The 17,860-nt window shown below is 31.4% G+C and overlaps 1 protein-coding gene across 1 annotated transcript in view; it reads right to left on the reverse strand.

The window, feature by feature from the left end:
- LOC130901303 (extracellular sulfatase SULF-1 homolog) overlaps nucleotides 1–17,860 on the reverse strand; it is a 78,064-nt gene that overhangs the window by 8,678 nt on the left and 51,526 nt on the right. Inside the window, exons 2-5 of the mRNA XM_057812543.1 lie at nucleotides 6,536–6,842; nucleotides 3,953–4,274; nucleotides 2,022–2,173; nucleotides 1,798–1,967 (exon numbers count right to left, since the gene is read on the reverse strand). Of these exons, the coding sequence (XP_057668526.1) occupies nucleotides 1,798–1,967; nucleotides 2,022–2,173; nucleotides 3,953–4,274; nucleotides 6,536–6,631 (740 nt within the window). The 5' untranslated portion in view covers nucleotides 6,632–6,842. The remainder of the gene's footprint in view (nucleotides 1–1,797; nucleotides 1,968–2,021; nucleotides 2,174–3,952; nucleotides 4,275–6,535; nucleotides 6,843–17,860) is intronic.

A 17,860-nucleotide genomic window follows, 5' to 3' on the forward strand; every position in this document is an offset into this window, starting at 1 on the left:
GATTACTAGTCGGTTTTAACGAGTACATTTTTTTAATTAAATGGGTAATAGCAGTCTGTAGTTATGGTTTTTATAACTTAACGATCCTAGCTTGGAATTAGATCTTGAGAAATTTTAGATGCGTTATTCTACATTCCGCACGTTAACGTCGAGAGTTCTTTACATGGTACTGCTCCTTATGGTTAATATAATGAAAATTCAAAAAGCGTAGCATATCTGGTTTGTGTTGAAGCTTCGAAAGAGAAATTTATAGTAAAACTTCATTAGTATTTTTGTCACTCATTCTCGAGACCATTCAATATATATCAGAATCATTTTTCAACTTTACTCCATTCCATTCATTTTGTATACTATCATAATGAATCAATATGTCATTCATACAAATTGTATGTAAACTTATTCAATAATAAAATAAAAATTGAGAGATATTCCATTGTTTGTGTAAAAGCGAAACGATGAATACTTATTTTTAAAGTAAATACCGTTTTGAAACCAAATAATGAGTGATTTTTTTTCTATATTATTAATATTAAGGCACTTAACATTTTCATACAAAACATTTCTTGAGACAACAGGAGATTTTTCAGAAAACGACGAAGTAGTGGATGGACTCTTTCACTTTACTGCGCACTTTTTGAATTAAGTCATGGGATGAATTTCAGCTATTTTAAAGAAAACGTATTATAGCATCCACCTCGCAGGCGGAGTTCTCAGTAGGTGGGGACATTTTAGACATTTTAAAATCACGCAAAAGATGTAGACTCCATAGGATGAGTATGTAATGACGTCTGTAGCTTTCAAATAGATGTATATTCAATCTCTAATCGCAAGCGCAGTGCTACTGTAAGGGTAATTTGAAAATGATACTTCCAATTATAAATTAAATTAAAATTTAATAGAATTCGACGAAGTAGAAAATTTCATGTATTTGGATGTACTATTAGATAATAAATGTCATGAAGAAAAGGAAATGGAACTAAGAATTGCCAAAAGTAACAGCTGTGCATGCAGTCTTAGATATTAACATCGAAAGAGTTATCCAGATCTACGAAAGTTCGAATTCATAAGACAATTTTGAGACCCACTCTGACATACGTCTGTGAAACTGGGAGAGAAAAATATTAAGAAGAATTTTTGGAGGACAGCAGACGGAAATAGGATGGGAAAGAAGATCAAACCATGAAATTTACACACTTTTCAATGAGTCAACAAACAGCGCGTTTATAAAGACAAGAATGTTGCAATGGCTAGGTTACTTAGAATAAAAGGACGAAAACAGACTTTTGAGACGAGTTGCATGGAAGATACCAGAGGAAAAGAGGTAGACCAAAAAAACGGTGGAGGGATATAGTGGAAAAGGACCTTAGAGAAAAAGAAGTGGAGAGAAATTACCAAGGCTATAGACCTAAATGGTCTGCATATATATACTTACTTTTAAAACACGCCTCGTACAGTACATATTTATATAAAATATTTTATTATTAAATGAATGGTTCATCATTTATTGGTTTTGCAAGTTCATGCATTTTGATTTTTTTATTACTAAAGATCAAAGTAAGGTCAATTACCAATAAAAATTAATTTGGTCATTTGTGTATTTAAATAATTATCTGTAAAATGTTTTTAAGACGTATAAAATGCATCTACTTTTTACCAATGGAAATTAAGCCCAAGCCCCCCTGATTTATATAACACTGGTTTTTCAGTAGCATTGTTTTCGTAAAATAACTCAGTCAGTCAGAGAGAATTATAATTTTATCACTTTTCCACTAAAATATTATAAATGTTTCTACGTACTGATGTGTTGTTACGTTGAAAAATAGGTCGGAAAACTGCGGAGCCGAGTCTTCAGGACCGTGAGGAGCTGGAAAGGACATCATTAACATCACCGGTTTGTATTGGTACTGCTTTTTCGAATGCCTTAAGAATGATATTGAATCATTCAATATTAAATCTGAGTAATAATCCTGAAAAATATTTGTTTCTAATTTTTCATACTTATATAAATTTAATAATAATACCTTGTGATAGTCAAAACCGTGTTTTATTTTCTTTCCATTCATATTGATTGAATAATTGTAATATTTGGAATTCATTATTAGTCCGCCCCATTCCCTCCATCCAGGTGGAATATAGGAACCATTATACTTGTTAAGGTACTTTCCGAAATAACCTGAAATCATAAAAACTGAAATTATCGACTTTGTATTTTGAAAATATAGTTTAAACAATGACTGTGAAGCCACATCGTTACTTTTGTCAAAAACAGTTTTTTACAAGTAGAATATCCCATCTCTATACATGTTTTCTGTCATATCGATGTATATTAGTTTTTTATTCAATCAAACGGCAACATTTCAATACAAATTTCGCTTTTAAACTATTTATTTTTATTAAAATTTGTTTTAAATAATAGTGGTTGATTTTCCGTTATTCTTAAAATAGATAATGATCCAGTGGAAATTTTGATATTGCGGAAACTGGTTATTTTGTATGCTCAGTGTTTATCCAATACTATAAAGTTTATCACGTTACCACAAAACCATTATTAAATTTTTTATATCTAAACGAGACTTTTTTATAGCAAATACACATCGTTCAACAAAAAGAAAAAACGTGATAGAAAAAATATCGATATCTTTTTGCCTAAACTGAAACCGAATTTATTTCTAATCATAATGATATTAAGGGACTTGAAAATAATGTCGTTTCTGCGCATGTCGATATTTGATTGTCAATTATCAGCTCATTGTGTACTCGAAGTCGTATCAAAGGAATTTTGAGGTTATTGTGACTTGTTCAAATAATTAAATATCAGACTTTTACCAGAAGATCTCATGGACTTCTATCGGAATACCAGCAGTATTAGACAACAACATATTAAGGGCAGAAGTGGAAGCAAATCCATGTCAGACAATCAAGGAACTCTTATACACCTTTAACCAACCTTGGTCGACCATCCGAGAACATTTGCAGCAGATTGGAAAAATAAGCAGAGCAACAAACCCATCATATGCATATTATTGCTTCAACATTACCATAAAGAACAGTTTTTTGATGGGTATAGATGGTAAATGATGAGGCTTCCAGTATTTGTCGAAAGTGTTTGTCAATGGGTGTACGTATAAATAAATGTATGTGTTCAGGAAAAACCGGCTTGATAACATTGTACGAATCGAACTCGTCACTCTGAACGCCGAAGTTCTTGCTGTTGCTGTAGATGTGATTGTGTTGGTGCATAGTTCTGTACAGGAAAGTCCATCGACTGTGGTTGGTTATCGAAGGGCTGTTGCTTCGGATTTTGAGCTGCTGCTGGTATCCGTTGACTTTGCAAGTTGATGTCGTCTCGCGATGTCTCGTTTAAAGTGTAAGACGGTTTCAGTCGGTCGATCGCTGAAATTTTTTTCACCTCGTAAGATCCGTCGTAAGGCATGCGCAAGGAGTTTTTTCAATTGTCGTGGCGTAGAAAAACATTTTGTGTTGTGGTCAGATCTTGATAGACGAACGGCGATTGTCAACGGAAAATGTGTTATTCTGCGACACTATAATGCAATATCGCATTCTACAAGGCGAAGAAATTAATAAATTAGAATGGAAAGTGCTACTTCACCCACTATTTTCCACTGATATCGAATCCTAGAATTTCCATTTATTCTGTTCGCTACATTTTCTTGGTAGCAAAAAATTATATCCTAAATGGCATCTCGAGATATTTTATTCAAAAACTAATTGGTTTTTATCCGTCTGGCCTTGAAAATTTTCGTACTAGATAACAAAATGATGTTGATAATGAAGAAGAACAACGAAGATTATAAATTTATTCGTTTGAATTTAATATATTAAAGCGATATAACTTTTCGATTTCCCTTTGTATCAACATATTACGATACTTTTCGTATCCGCTATATACAGAAATCGAGAAATAAGATAATAACGTGTTAATTTGACTTACCGGTTCGATAGCCAGCATTTGATAGGTACGTTGCAAATGTTCTGGTCTCGTGTGTGGCCTGCCATTGTGTACTCGAACAATTATCATTGTTCGTATAAACAAAATGGTTGTGAACATACATTCCTGTAAGTAATGACGACCGAGACGGACAACACATAGGGGTTGTAACGTATGCGTGACGGAATTCAGCCCCGTGGTCACGGATTGATTTCAAAGTTTTTGGCATGTAATTCATCGAACCTAATTCCACGTCTTGATCGTCGGTTAGTATTAAGATGATATTAGGTTTTGGGCTAGATCTCGTTGTTATCGGCGTAAATACCTTGAAAAAAGTAACAAAAATAATAATATTTGCAAATTTAAGAAATATTGATAAAATAGGTGATTATTAAGAACGCTGTTCCCTTTGCTCTAACAGTTATATTTAACAATTTAGTAGTTTGCAGTTCCTCAATAAGTGCATCCTCAAATTTAATGCCTTCTCTCTGCAGTTTCGTGCGAAATTCATAATGATTCGTGTGCACATTGCATCAGTGCACTTGTAGCTTGCAAATACAGTTATCGGTGTCGAAATGGGAATTTTTACAAAAAGACGGTTTTTGGCATGCAATATATGAAGACATTTAATTTTTCCTTTCTTCCATTTGACGTGTTTATTATTTAAAAACGACCAGATTATAATGAACAAAATCTGTCGTTAGAGATTGAAACTGAATAAAAACTTTTGATAGAAGTACATTAGATGAAAATGAGTTAAGAAACAATAATGAATTAGGTATTTCTGAATTTATCTTGAAAAATGACAAAAGTTTTGTATATTTTTTTGAGAAAACCATGTACTCATTATCAGTAGTTATAACTCAAGGAAATTGATAATTGTTCGAAAACATTTTATAACAGACTTCGAAAGCTTGTTGTTTGGAAACAGACCGACGTCGAAGGCGGATGTTCGCTGTCTATAAGCAATTTCTTAAGAAAGTTGTAATAAAGTTTTTGAGCATTTATCAATGTTCGAGGGTTATTCACATAGAAATGTTTTTGCTAATAATAGAGAAAATACAGAGCAAAGATAATCTATTTAAAGGGGCAATTAACGAAAGAACAATTAGAAAATTCAAGTGAAGATCCGAACGTATTAGTTTCTAAAACTGATGAAGATGTATTTCCAATACGCATGCTGTTAATAATTTGTTGATGTTCTCCGTCAATATTCTAGTACGGTTTTATTGACATTGTTGTGACCCGTAATTTTTATAAGCTCTTGCTCTTGTACACCACTTTTGGCCAATCGACTAACCACGATCAATCTATTGAAGTGATTAGTAATTTTTTTCCTTGGTATTCAATTCAATTGCTTCGGTAAATAATTTTCTCCACTTTTGAATCGTATTTCTTCCACATTTTCCAATACCAGTGATTATTTTCGGATTTTCAGTGACGATTTATTCTTAAGAATAATCTGTAGATTTTAATATTTGCTGTCGTTGTTTTCTATTAGAAATTGGCTTTCAGTAAAAATTCTTCAACCACCTTGGCAAGTCTTACTGAATACAAGGTTATATTCAGCATCGGATTTAAGACGGGTCTATGGGGGGCTGAAGCACTAGGTCCCGAGCAGGTAGGTGCCCCGCAGAATGACTAACTTGATCATTCATTTTAAAACCAATATAGGATTTATTATCAAGAATGTGAATTGAAAACGAGAAATTACAGAATATGAAGATAATTGAAAATTTGCCATACTAAAACGGGAAAAACGTTTTTTAAATAGTAACTTTATATAGTTTATGTGATAAGATTTTAACTTATAACCAGCGCTGGTTATTTTCAACTCGATTTTTTACAGAACCATCGAGGTTAAATCAATACAAAAAAAGTCAGTCAAGTAAGCAGCAGCTTCCCCATCTCGCTAAGCTAATTCTACCGCGGTTATATGATGGAATTTTCGTTGCAGCCCTTCAAGGGTATATTCATACCATAAATCTATCATTTTCGTTGTTTCTACGGAATTTAATGCTGTCAAACTTTGTTTGGGTCAATAATAACATTCATTTGTCTATAATATCTTTCTTGTAACAACTTGTTTGATTCCACATGGTTATGACCGTAGTTTCTTTAAACCCAATCCTTTGAAATCAACACCAATTCTTCCGCCGTCCGATTTCCATCTAATTGATATTCTATCATTGCAAAAGGCCATAAGTGCTTTCCATACAAATTTTTTACTTTAAACGGTATTTTTTGGTATGTTGATTCTATAATTTCATTAATATTCACGTCAGTATTACAACCAAATCGTGACATTTTGAAAGATTAAATATTTGAAACGTCAAAATCGAAATAAATGTATCCAAAGCAGTATCTGTTTTTAGTACTACTTCAGTTGTACTGATTGCTTATCTTCAATCAGATGACTTCGAATTAATTGATTTCAGTATATTTCTACTGGAGCCAAAAATTTTCCGGGTAAGTTTTTCATTTATAAACAGAATCCTTTGTTAAATTGACATTATTGACGTTATTTACATTCTGTTGTACAAGCGCAGCCACTGTAAACTAGTCCAATAAAAACTGTTGACTTACCTGTGATTTTCGTTGCCTGCGATGAAGATAAACATTGCCATTAACACTAAAAATGACTAGGACTAGAAAAACTATGACAATGGAAAAACTGGCCATCTTCAATTTAAAGCAATTATATTCTTGTTTATTTAGTCTTGATATTTTATTAATATATTTAGGAAGCGATTTCCTAATATAATCAAAAATTCAAATTTATGTCATTTTTGTTAACTGTGACAACATTTAATTATCCGCTAAACTTCGTTTACGATAATAATCCCTCTCTTGATTTCATGACTTTCTTTCGCTGGCCCAAATGACCGAAATCCTGCAACAACAAAAAAAAATTTAACACGAAATACGATAATGAAACATGTTGATATTTTTTGATATATCGAAATTTTGATGTTTAAATTGTGCATTTCGAATATACGGTAACAAAATCCTGGACAATGAGATCAATCACCGCAAAAAACAACTCTACAGGATAAATACTGGAACCTAATTTAACACGAAAGTTCCATTAGAGGTGAAACGAAAATGTATAAAAGCTTTGAGAGTTAGGGATATTATGATTCAGTGCTCTGATTTTCGAAATAGAGAGATAGAAAAATCTATAGTATGACACTACCTATTACTGAAGACAATAATAATAAATTATGTATAAGTTCATTGTTATTTTTTGGTATATTAAATTATATATTTCTTTATTTTCTTATTTCTTAGACATTTTGATATATTAATGCATCTGAATGTTCTTTATTTTATGTCTCTTCTGTTTAAAAATTAGTTTTTTTTTGATAATTTTTAAAAGAGAGATAAATTTTAACGTTTCGGCTTTTCTTTAAGTCTTTATCAAAATATGATATTGACACTGGCAATTTGCTCATTTATCACCTTCATCATGAATGTCAAAATAAGGATAAAATCAACAAAGTTCTAAGTTGATTTTTATTTTGATATTCATGATGAAGGTAATCTATTGATTAATGTATATAAGCACATTTTCAGTGTCAATATCATATTTTAATGAAGACTTAGAGAAAAGTCGAAACGTCCATTTTATCTATTTTTCAAAAATTATTGAAAAAAACTAATTTTGAAACAGAAGAGAACTAAAAACAAGATTTTAGGTCTCTTCTGTCCTTTTTTAATAATTATTTGAAAGAAAGATAAAAATTTCGACTTATTTTAGACTTTTTCAAAATATGATATTGACAATGACAATTTGTATATTTATATGAATCAATCAATTAGTACAAACTTTTGAAATGTATTTGGAGTCAAATTTGCATATTCTTTGTGGTATTTCTTATCCCTCTGTGACAATATTTTCTAAATTTGAGAAATATCGAGAGTGCTACTTTTCCACGAAAACAAATTTGATGAAAAAATAAAATTGACAGCGAAATCTGTTAATTAAAAAACATCAAATTCCAGTTTTTCATTATTCGAACAAGTCGACCAACGATTTTATTATTAATTTATTTGTCTACTATTCATTAATTGATGTCAATTATTTTTATGTTAATCATAAACGTTTTTTTGATATTCTTTTTGATTTATATTTGAGAAACTAACCTAAAAATTTTCTCTATGTATTTATTAACATTTATAGGAGGTTGTGAATAAACTTAAAATAGCAAAAACGTGTTTTTATTATTAAAATATTTGTAATAGACAGTGTCATCATGATCATTAAATGGGGAATATAAGAAATGTTCGAAACAGATGCAGTTGAAATTACTAGTGTCAATAAATGGGGATTAAATACCAAGATCTGTTGAGTGTTTATCAAGCAAACAAATAATAATCGCTAAAATTAACCAAACTCTATATCTAAAACAATAAACATGTCTAGCATATGCGTTTTTTCTAATGGTGTTCAAGAAATAATACGATGATATAAACATATGGTTCAAATTCTTACAAGCATTTCTTCAATACAATTCTCATTCCGTATACTCAAAAAAATTCGACATAACTTTTATCAATTTTTATTTTGTAATAGTAATATTAAAAGTACAACTGTAAGCATTATTAATTTGAAGTGAAGAAGAAGTTACATCGTCTATAGTTGTATTAGTACTTATTCGATTGTTGGTAGGATTGTGAACATTCACAATGTTGCTTGAAGTCAAATTAGTTGTTCCCGTTAAAATTTCCACCGCGGAATCCATTTTGTTTTTTATTGAATCGTCTAAGTAACCCTACGCAACTGTGTTGGATTTCCACCCACCGTGATTCTTTAGTTGAATTATTTCACCACCGGGAACCACTAATAGAAGCTGAACATGAGTTTTTGTATAAGATACTGTGGCAATTAAACATTTCCGGTATTATTAATATTGTTACACTTCATTTTATCCTGCGGTTCAGAATATTAAAACAAGCTGAAAGATGTTACAAACAATATCTAAGCTTACAATAAAATTTTTTGCTGTCATACCTTATGCATGAGATAATGATCGTCTGAAGCTTGCAACAGAAACTTATTAATTTCTTTACGGACAAGACTTCCACATTTTTTATTTAGTTTCAAAGTAAGCTAGTAACTCTCTTTATGTGAAGCTGTTTATATCTTTTTTAGTAGGCCCCTCCATAAAAGAACTATATTCCTTCAAATACTGTTCCCTGGATTTCTCAGGGAGAAGATTCATAGTCGCTGCAGTTGCCTATTGAACAACATCTTCTAGTATGAAGCTTAAACTTTCTTCACTATTACTCTACATCATTAATAATAATACTACAATTCTTTTAATTATATACAAAACGGATTTTTGTTGAAGAATATCAAGAAATAAAAGAGGGACAGTTTATCGGAGAAACGAATTGACATGAGAAAGAAAGCGTTCACAGCTCATTATTTTCATAAAAAAATTTTGTAATTTTGTTGAAAAATGACACATGTCTGCAGTTTTTTTAACGTGAAGCATGAAAAAATGAACCGAAAATGAATATTATAACGGACAAAAAACACATTTTCGAGTGCGTAAAACATATTTTGAGCATTTAAGAGTTATTTAGTTAAGTGATTATATATATATATATATATATATATATATATATATATATATATATATATATATATAATATAGTACGTATATCTCATTCTGTAGGTCCCAGATTCAAGTCGCCCTCATTCCATTTTTTATTTTCCTACTTATTTAGTAATAATTATTTTTAGGTGGCATTTATGAATGCCGAAAAGAAGAGTTGCCAAATTAATTATTGTTAATAATTCAGTTGTTTTGTTAATTTGTTTAAATCTTTTTTAAAATGTTCAAAATATCAATAAACATATATTTTCTGAGGAATTAATAAAAGCATTATGATTTCACTTCCGATTGAGTAAAGAAATCACAAAAAAACTGCCTCACATACAGAAGAAAATAAATATGTTTTACAAAGAAATTACTTGAAATTTTAATTTAGATAGATTAATTCCACGAAGAGAAATTCTGTTTATATTATGACCACATATATTCTGTAGAATAATATAAAATCATCAATAAATTTTTTAGACAACGCCATCTAAAAGTTGTTCGTCCTGTATTCATTTACATACCGAAAGTGACAGTTCCGTACTGCCAAACACTTTCGGGACGCTCTGGAGTGACTATAGCCACTTCAATGTTGACAGTTGACAGTTGATTTTGCATAACCTTAAATTTTGAATTTTCTGAATTTATTTGTTTTATCAGAAGTTTTGTCTAAATTAATGAATAACAATGAATGATGATGAGGAAGAATACATCAGCGATGAAGTGTTACTCGAATCTATGCCACCTGATCTCACCGAAGAAAGCAATGCGGCCGTTCTTAATTTGTTGCCGGATAAATCTCATGCAAGGTAAGAAAAACAGTACGGGCTCTCTATGAAATGGTGTCACCAGAAAAAATTATAAAGAAAATGTTTATAATTCTCTATCATTTATTTTCTTTCCTCAGTGTAATTGAAAAAGTTTTGGATCTTATGCGTCGTCTAAAAAATGTTGTGTACGCCGCGGCTGAAATACTTCATTGTTGGACTCGTCTGTTACTCGCCTCGCTTCGCTCGTCTCGCAATTTTCATACTCGTCCAACAAAGTAACACTTTCAGTCCTTGGCATACAAATAAATATTTTTTTCATACTGTACTGTCGACTTTAAACAACTAATTTGAGTCCGGAAAATGCACTTCACTTCTGCCTTTGTTTACAATGTTACCTTAGTTTCTGTTAATTTGTCCTTTTTTTTTTAAATAATAAGAGGATAATCAAACGAGCTATTTTTCAGTAAAATTGTCAAATATGACATTCCATACTTTAATATAATTTAATATAATTGTTTTTTATTTAAAACCGACAACAGTATGAAAAAAACATATTACGATATACGTCCGTGAAGTTATTATTACTTTTCTCGATTAGATATTCTTGACTCGGCTTCTTCGTCGCCTCGTCCATAAACATCTACCTCGTACCGTACTAAAGAACTTCCCGGACTTATAACGCAAATAACAATTATTTACCTGACATATTGAAAGAAAAGAATTTTTAAAAAAAATCATTTTTATATGGTGTTTTTTTAAACGCAATATCATTACAAATAATTAGAAGTCGACATTTTATTTATGACGAATTGATACGTTAAGTTTTAATTGAAAAATATCTGATCGTTCTGCAGTTTTCAATGAACTTCTATAATTATAGGTCAATGTAAACAAATGTAACTAATAAAATCATAGTATTTCAGAAAGTTTATCTCCTTATTGGTAGATAAAATGTATTTTGTATACATTTAAGCAGAACTCAGAAGAAGCTGCTAACTTCTAACAGACAATAATATTTATAGAAATTTATCGTTGGTAGAGTAATTTCAGTTTCATTTGATGTTTACTAACCTTGGTTTTCCATATCTAAGTGTAATGACATGAAACTGTTGAATGCAATAAACCATATTCTATACACCCCATCAATAGATTCATTTCAATAGGAATGAAAGTGCCCGAACTTGAATAAAATGTTTAAAATGTTGATGATTTCAAGCATTGTGTTTACTTTGAAATAGATTGTGTAATTTTAACGAAAATTACATTATACATTAAACTTTCTACTTCGCTATCATAAGAGATAATACACGACAGGACATTTTCATAAATTTTCAGTTTTGATAATTTAATTTATTGTCAATGGGGTTTTTTGGAAACTAAAACTCGGGCCAAGGTGGATCACTTATCAGCTGATAGCGGATCCTAATCTAGACCGTCGCATTCAATTTTTGACGCATATTTCAAATTTAAAGCATATAAAAACTTTCGAAAAACTGAAAAATGTGATGTGAGTTGATATCTATCCGTTAGATCCGGGAAAATTAGTAATCTTTGTTCTTATATCAACGAACATCAATCCAGTACGTTTTGTAACAAACTCTAAAGATTTTGTATTTGTGTTTCTCCATTTATTTGTAATTGGAATATATTTATCATGTTCCTACATCGAAGTTCCTAATTTCTGTATTTGTAATATAGGGGATTAAACCTGGCCACTATTATTGCTTAAATTGTTTGTTACAAATTATTTCCATCCTACTCAGTTAAACTTTGATATCGCCCTAAATCCGATTCTGCACTGTGGGTTTTAAGACGAGTGTTATTTGTGACCTTTTGTCCACGCATTTATTTTAATGAAACGATTGTGAATCCACTTCCGTCGTTAAATAAACTTCTCGACACTTCATGAAGTTGATAATTTTATTAGAAAATATAATTTAGCATCTACCGAGGCGGAGTACCAAAATGGAAATTTATCACGATTTTTTTTGGAATACCTACGCTTAACTAGGACAATAGATATTTTTTTAATTCCTACACACATGTACGTGACTTGCCAGGTGTTGATGAATTATAATAAATAACGATACAATCAATAGTTAATTATAAGCATACGGGTGACAACAAATGAGTTGGTGTTTCATATCCGGCTTGAAGGATCATATGGAATCATTGATTTTTATGCACTATTTTTTTTTGCTAATTTGTGTTGCAAATTATACTAGAATTAAACAAAAACTTCTTATTACATGTATATCTTGTATTTATAACATCAAAATTTGTTTTAACGCCAGGAGTTATTATTAGTTAATTTATTACTTAATGGTTAGTACCACTTCTTTCTTTATATGGTGGGCTCTCCATAATCTTCGTCGAGCTGAATTGAAATTTAAATATTCATTTACAGCCATTTTAAATCGAATTTAATATCGTCCACATCTAAGTCTATTGGATAGTTAACTAAATCATAATAGCTAGTATTGAGGTTATTTTTTTTATTTCCTAATTGGTGAAGACCCATTGAAGGTAAATTTCAAAAAATCCCAACAGTCCAAAAAGGAAAGAAGAGCCTTGACATTTTTCTTTCTCCTGAACTGAACTGTTTATTTTTTGACATTAGAGCCAGTTATTCTGGTTTCGGATTTGGCTTGTGTTTTTACAACAAATATTGTTTATTCGTTGATTAAGCGATAGTTCGTCTCGGAAACATAACCCCTCATTAACTATTATATAACTATTCCTAACTTTCGCTTATACAAGACTTTGGTATCTACATTAGTACACACTTTTTGGAACCACGTTTCTAGAACGATAACTTTATTTTTGTTTCTAGAGTTGGTATAGTATATTCAAATTTAATCTACTGTGACTTGCCTATAAAATAACTCCCGTTTGAAGATATCCAAATTTTCGTTTGAATTTTTAATGCAAGCAAGATTTTGTTCGCAGCAGTAATCTTATCTTGTCCATAGGTTTTTTACATGTAACGTTTCATTAAAAATCTTGCGGTTAAAATATTGATATGATATAGCACTAAATATATGAAATGTTAATTAATGACGTTTCATTCTTTGGTGGATTAAACATAGTTTCGACTCCTTCAGAATTACTATATGACGTAGACGAAATTGCGTATATCACCTATTTTTATATAAATTCAAATCATTCGTTACCAACAGGGTATTTAAACATAAATATAAATAAACCAAAAAAAAAAAACGATGTACTCTAAAGTATTTGAAATCGATAAGCAATCGATTCGAATCCCATATAAATAGTTGAACATAGTAGTGTAATGTCAATATATTACACAAGTAGTTCAATGAATTTATGTTTATTCATTAGACTTCCCAATTCAAATTAAAATTTATTGGGCTATTAATTTTAGAAAGTTTTCACCAGTAGGTACATTTTGTTTAATGATCACATGTTTTATGGTGTCTGTCTTCTGGTTATTTCTGATTGAAGCTTCTACATTCGTAATTTCGATATTTTCGAAAATAGAAACCAACATATGTATTTTAGTCCTTAAAGAATATAATCGAAAAATAACTACAGCCTACGCAAACAACTATAAATAAAGATTGACTATTGGGGGTAAGTTTTGATTTTATTATTGGGTAGTCCCACGACTTTCTGTCAGTTCAATTTTGGGAAACTGTTCACGTGACGTAATAAAATTTGGCAGCAATGCGTGTACCGCAACATTGTTTAATTTCAATGAAACAATTATACCTACCAATATATCTCAGTAAGAGTTTTGAAAATATTTATCCAAGAAGCAATTCGGTCAGAGAATACGCAAAAAATGCGTACAGCTTGAATTTAACGAAGATTGCATGCAAACCGTCAGGTTGGTGTTTGAAGAGGTTGAGGAAAGACCTGATCTTTCAGGCAGTGGAATGTGACAGATGTAGAAATATTCCACCACTAAAAATCACGCGTAACCTAACCTAACCTATTTAACAACATATGTGGGCTATATATTACTGAAATATTATGACTGCTTTATAAGTCGTTAGTCAGTTAAATTACTCAATATAATTAGGAAATGTTACGTAATCCGTAAGACCTGATGTGTTATACAAGTCAAATGTTTCTAGTAACAGCTAGGCGTTGTTTATGGTGATGTACGGTGTTTTGCCTGTGACATTCCGCTGCTTCAAGAGCCAGGCCTTGTCTCATCTTCGTCAAACATGGCAGGATGGACGCAAATTCCAGCTGAAATGAAATCTTCGCGGAGCACGTGCACATGCTATAGATTTAGTAGAAGAAATGAAATATTTTTAACAGCTAGTCTCGGGTAGAATGTCTACTATGGATCCAAAAATTAATAGCATTCGATAAACTTTAAATATTTGGCTGAACTAAATACTTCTTCAATCCAACAGGCTTATACCAAAACTTCTGTCAAAAGCTCTTGGTATTGGACATATTTTTCAAGAAGTGCTTACCGTAGTTGAACGATTTCCTCTTATTTTGCGTCCTACAATAATTTCTTCACTAGTTAGTTGCTTCAGTCAAAATAGGCACTAATAATAATATTGGTTAATGTTATATAATAAAAACTTATGATGATATCTTAATTTCAATATAGAACCATCAAATTATCGTCTTCAGCTCAGAATTGAAAATTATAGATTTATTTAAACATTTTAAACAATAATACCATGACTGATCCCTTTGTTTCCGCCCCGACCCATCTACAGTAAAAAAAATTAATAAACATAACATTTTCATACTCAATTAAGGTTTACCCATAAATGTTCTAAAATTTCTAATAAGTCTCGGAAGAAAATAATGAATTTACCGCACATATGAAGAACGGAGAAAAATTTTTACTATGCTAGTCTTCCTCAAGTTTTGGATACAGCTGGGAGCCATATTTAGAGAACATGGTGGATGCTCAACCAATACGAAGCCTGCGTGAGCTATTGCGGCTATAGCTCTGCTTGAGTATGTTTCCCCATACATTTACATTTCAGTTTATCTGTTGACCAATATAAGTATAGTTGTTTATATTCAATATAAAAATAAAAAAACGGCATATTCCTCAGTTTGCATAAAATAAACAAAAAGATAGGGCACCTTTAGATTTCTTTCTCCGTGCTATTAAAAAATTATATCACACCTCGACTGATTTAAATGATTTGAATAACAAACTTGGAAAGGTGGAAAGAGAAATATTTATTTTGAACAATTTATTGATTCAAATTTCAACAGTTTTTTAAATTACTTGTACTTTTTAAATGCATGTTAACGTTTTTCCAATAAAGTAAGTCATTTTTACTATTCCAAATTATACAGATGTGCATTTAATGACCCGTTTTATCATAACTGCACAATAGAATGTTGACAAGATTACTATCGATGAATTTATTTTTGAGAATATATGAAATAATTTGATGACACCCTTAGTCGCTTTAAAAAAATTCACCTTATAGTGAATGACAGGACAAAACGAAGTATTTTCAAAATAAATATTAGTAAACACGTCATATGAACAGTTTTCGAAATATTAGAGTCAATCAAAACGTATATAGAGTAACACAAAAGTTTTTCAATATTTTGCGAAATATAAGTTGTACTACAACAAATACTAAATCTATGTTTCACTAGAAATAAATTATTTATTCTTTAAGCCCATCTCGGGATCAGAAGTTGTTTATAAAATTATTATTTTGAGTTATTTGATGTTATACGAGGTCTGGCTATCAAATAACGAAACTGTGCGCCTAGAGGGCGCCCTAGACGGGTGGGGTAAAAAACGAATAGTGCGCTAGGTATCTAGATATCTTGTCTATGCACGTCCCAAAACACGTTTCCCTCACTATTATAGTATTTGTGCAGTAGCGGTTTGAAACCAACGTTTTTTTTCTTGTGCCGAAAACTATGTTTGACGAAAAACAGGAGCAACGTATCAATCTCAAATTTCTCGTTAAATTGAAAAAAACTCCGAATGAGTGCTATAAATTGTTGCAAGAGGCCTATGGGGATAATTCTCTTTCTCGTGCGAGTGGTGTAAGCGCTTAAGTGGGGGCCGAGAGAGGACTGAAGATGACCAGCGCCCAAGTCGCCCTATAACTGTTTCAACTCTGGAAACAGTGACCAAAATCAACCAAATTGTGCGTGTAGATCGTCGAATGAGCATCCGGTTGATTTCCGAGGCTGTAAACGCCGATAAAGAAACGGTTAGAAAAATTTTGCACGAGGAATTACACATGATAAAAGTCTGTGCGAAGATGGTGACAAAAAATCTGACTCTTGACCAAAAGCTCTTGCCTCAACGGGTTTGATCAGATTTCCTTGAAAGGTTAGAAAAAGATCTGCTTTGAAAGGGACCCGATTTGAGTCGGTAGAAGCGGTAAAGTAAAAAACGGCAGAGTTCCTAAAGGCACTCACCAAAGAAGACTACCATCAATGTTTCGATCAATGGAAAAAACGTATGGAAAGGTGTGTGGCGAGGAGAGGGAAGTATATTGAAGGAGAGCATTCGAATGCAGTCTAATTTTTATAATAAAACCCATTTTCGTAACCAGTCTCTTTATTTAATAGCCAGACCTCGTATAGCATTTTTATTATTACCAATTTCCTACGTATACATTGATCGCTGATTAAATTTGAAAACAGAAAGTTGAATCTTATAATGAGTAAATAAACCGTTAGGTCATCATACCCCAATAGAAAATCAAAATTCAGATTGAGAGGCACGTAAATATGAACATTAACTAGTCAAAAAAATGAAAATAAAAAATAATTTTCGACTAATACATTGAAGTTTTATCATAATATTATAAGCGACTGTTACGTAACAACATTATGTCGTAAACTATCATTGTAATTGTAATTTGTGAACTTTAAAATCGTTTCCTCTATCGAGTTTTTACATTCTAGCAACGTAAACCAGAATGAGGTGCATCTGATGGAACAATATTTATTACTTCACTTACCTACAAGGATTTTAACAGCATATTCTTTCACAAAGTTATTTATAGAGGATATAAAAATCAAAAATAGGAATACAGCTAGTTGAATTTATGAGCGTTCTTTTTTCTTTATAATCCCGAGATTTATGGATAACGGGCAGGGCATATCAACTTTTCTACAGGATGTTTCCAAAGTAATCTTATTTTTTCCATTTTGTATATTTACTTATTCAAATTTGATTGTAGTGGGATGCTATAGCATTTTCTTTTCTTTCTTCTCTTCTTTTTTTGTACGTATGTACACTTTTTAGAGCGACATATACAATGCGACCCAATTTGTATTCCCTTTTCTTGCTGTGGCACTACTTTGCGCTGAGATCAGTTTCCAAACAATTAAACTTATCCACCTCCTTAACAGTTTATTATACCCTTATTGAGTCGCATCAACGATATGTAAATGTGGTGCGCCTCAAATTGAGCGAATCTACAAACTATAAAAGAGAGCTGTTCGATATTAACTCGAACTAAGCAGCAGGGCTCACTGCAGGGACTTCTTTAAATGTCCTTTACGCGGAGCACGACCTTTACCTACCTACTCCATGTTCA

This window comes from Diorhabda carinulata, chromosome X (assembly GCF_026250575.1).
Source record: "Diorhabda carinulata isolate Delta chromosome X, icDioCari1.1, whole genome shotgun sequence".
Classification (NCBI taxonomy): Eukaryota; Metazoa; Arthropoda; class Insecta; order Coleoptera; family Chrysomelidae; genus Diorhabda; species Diorhabda carinulata.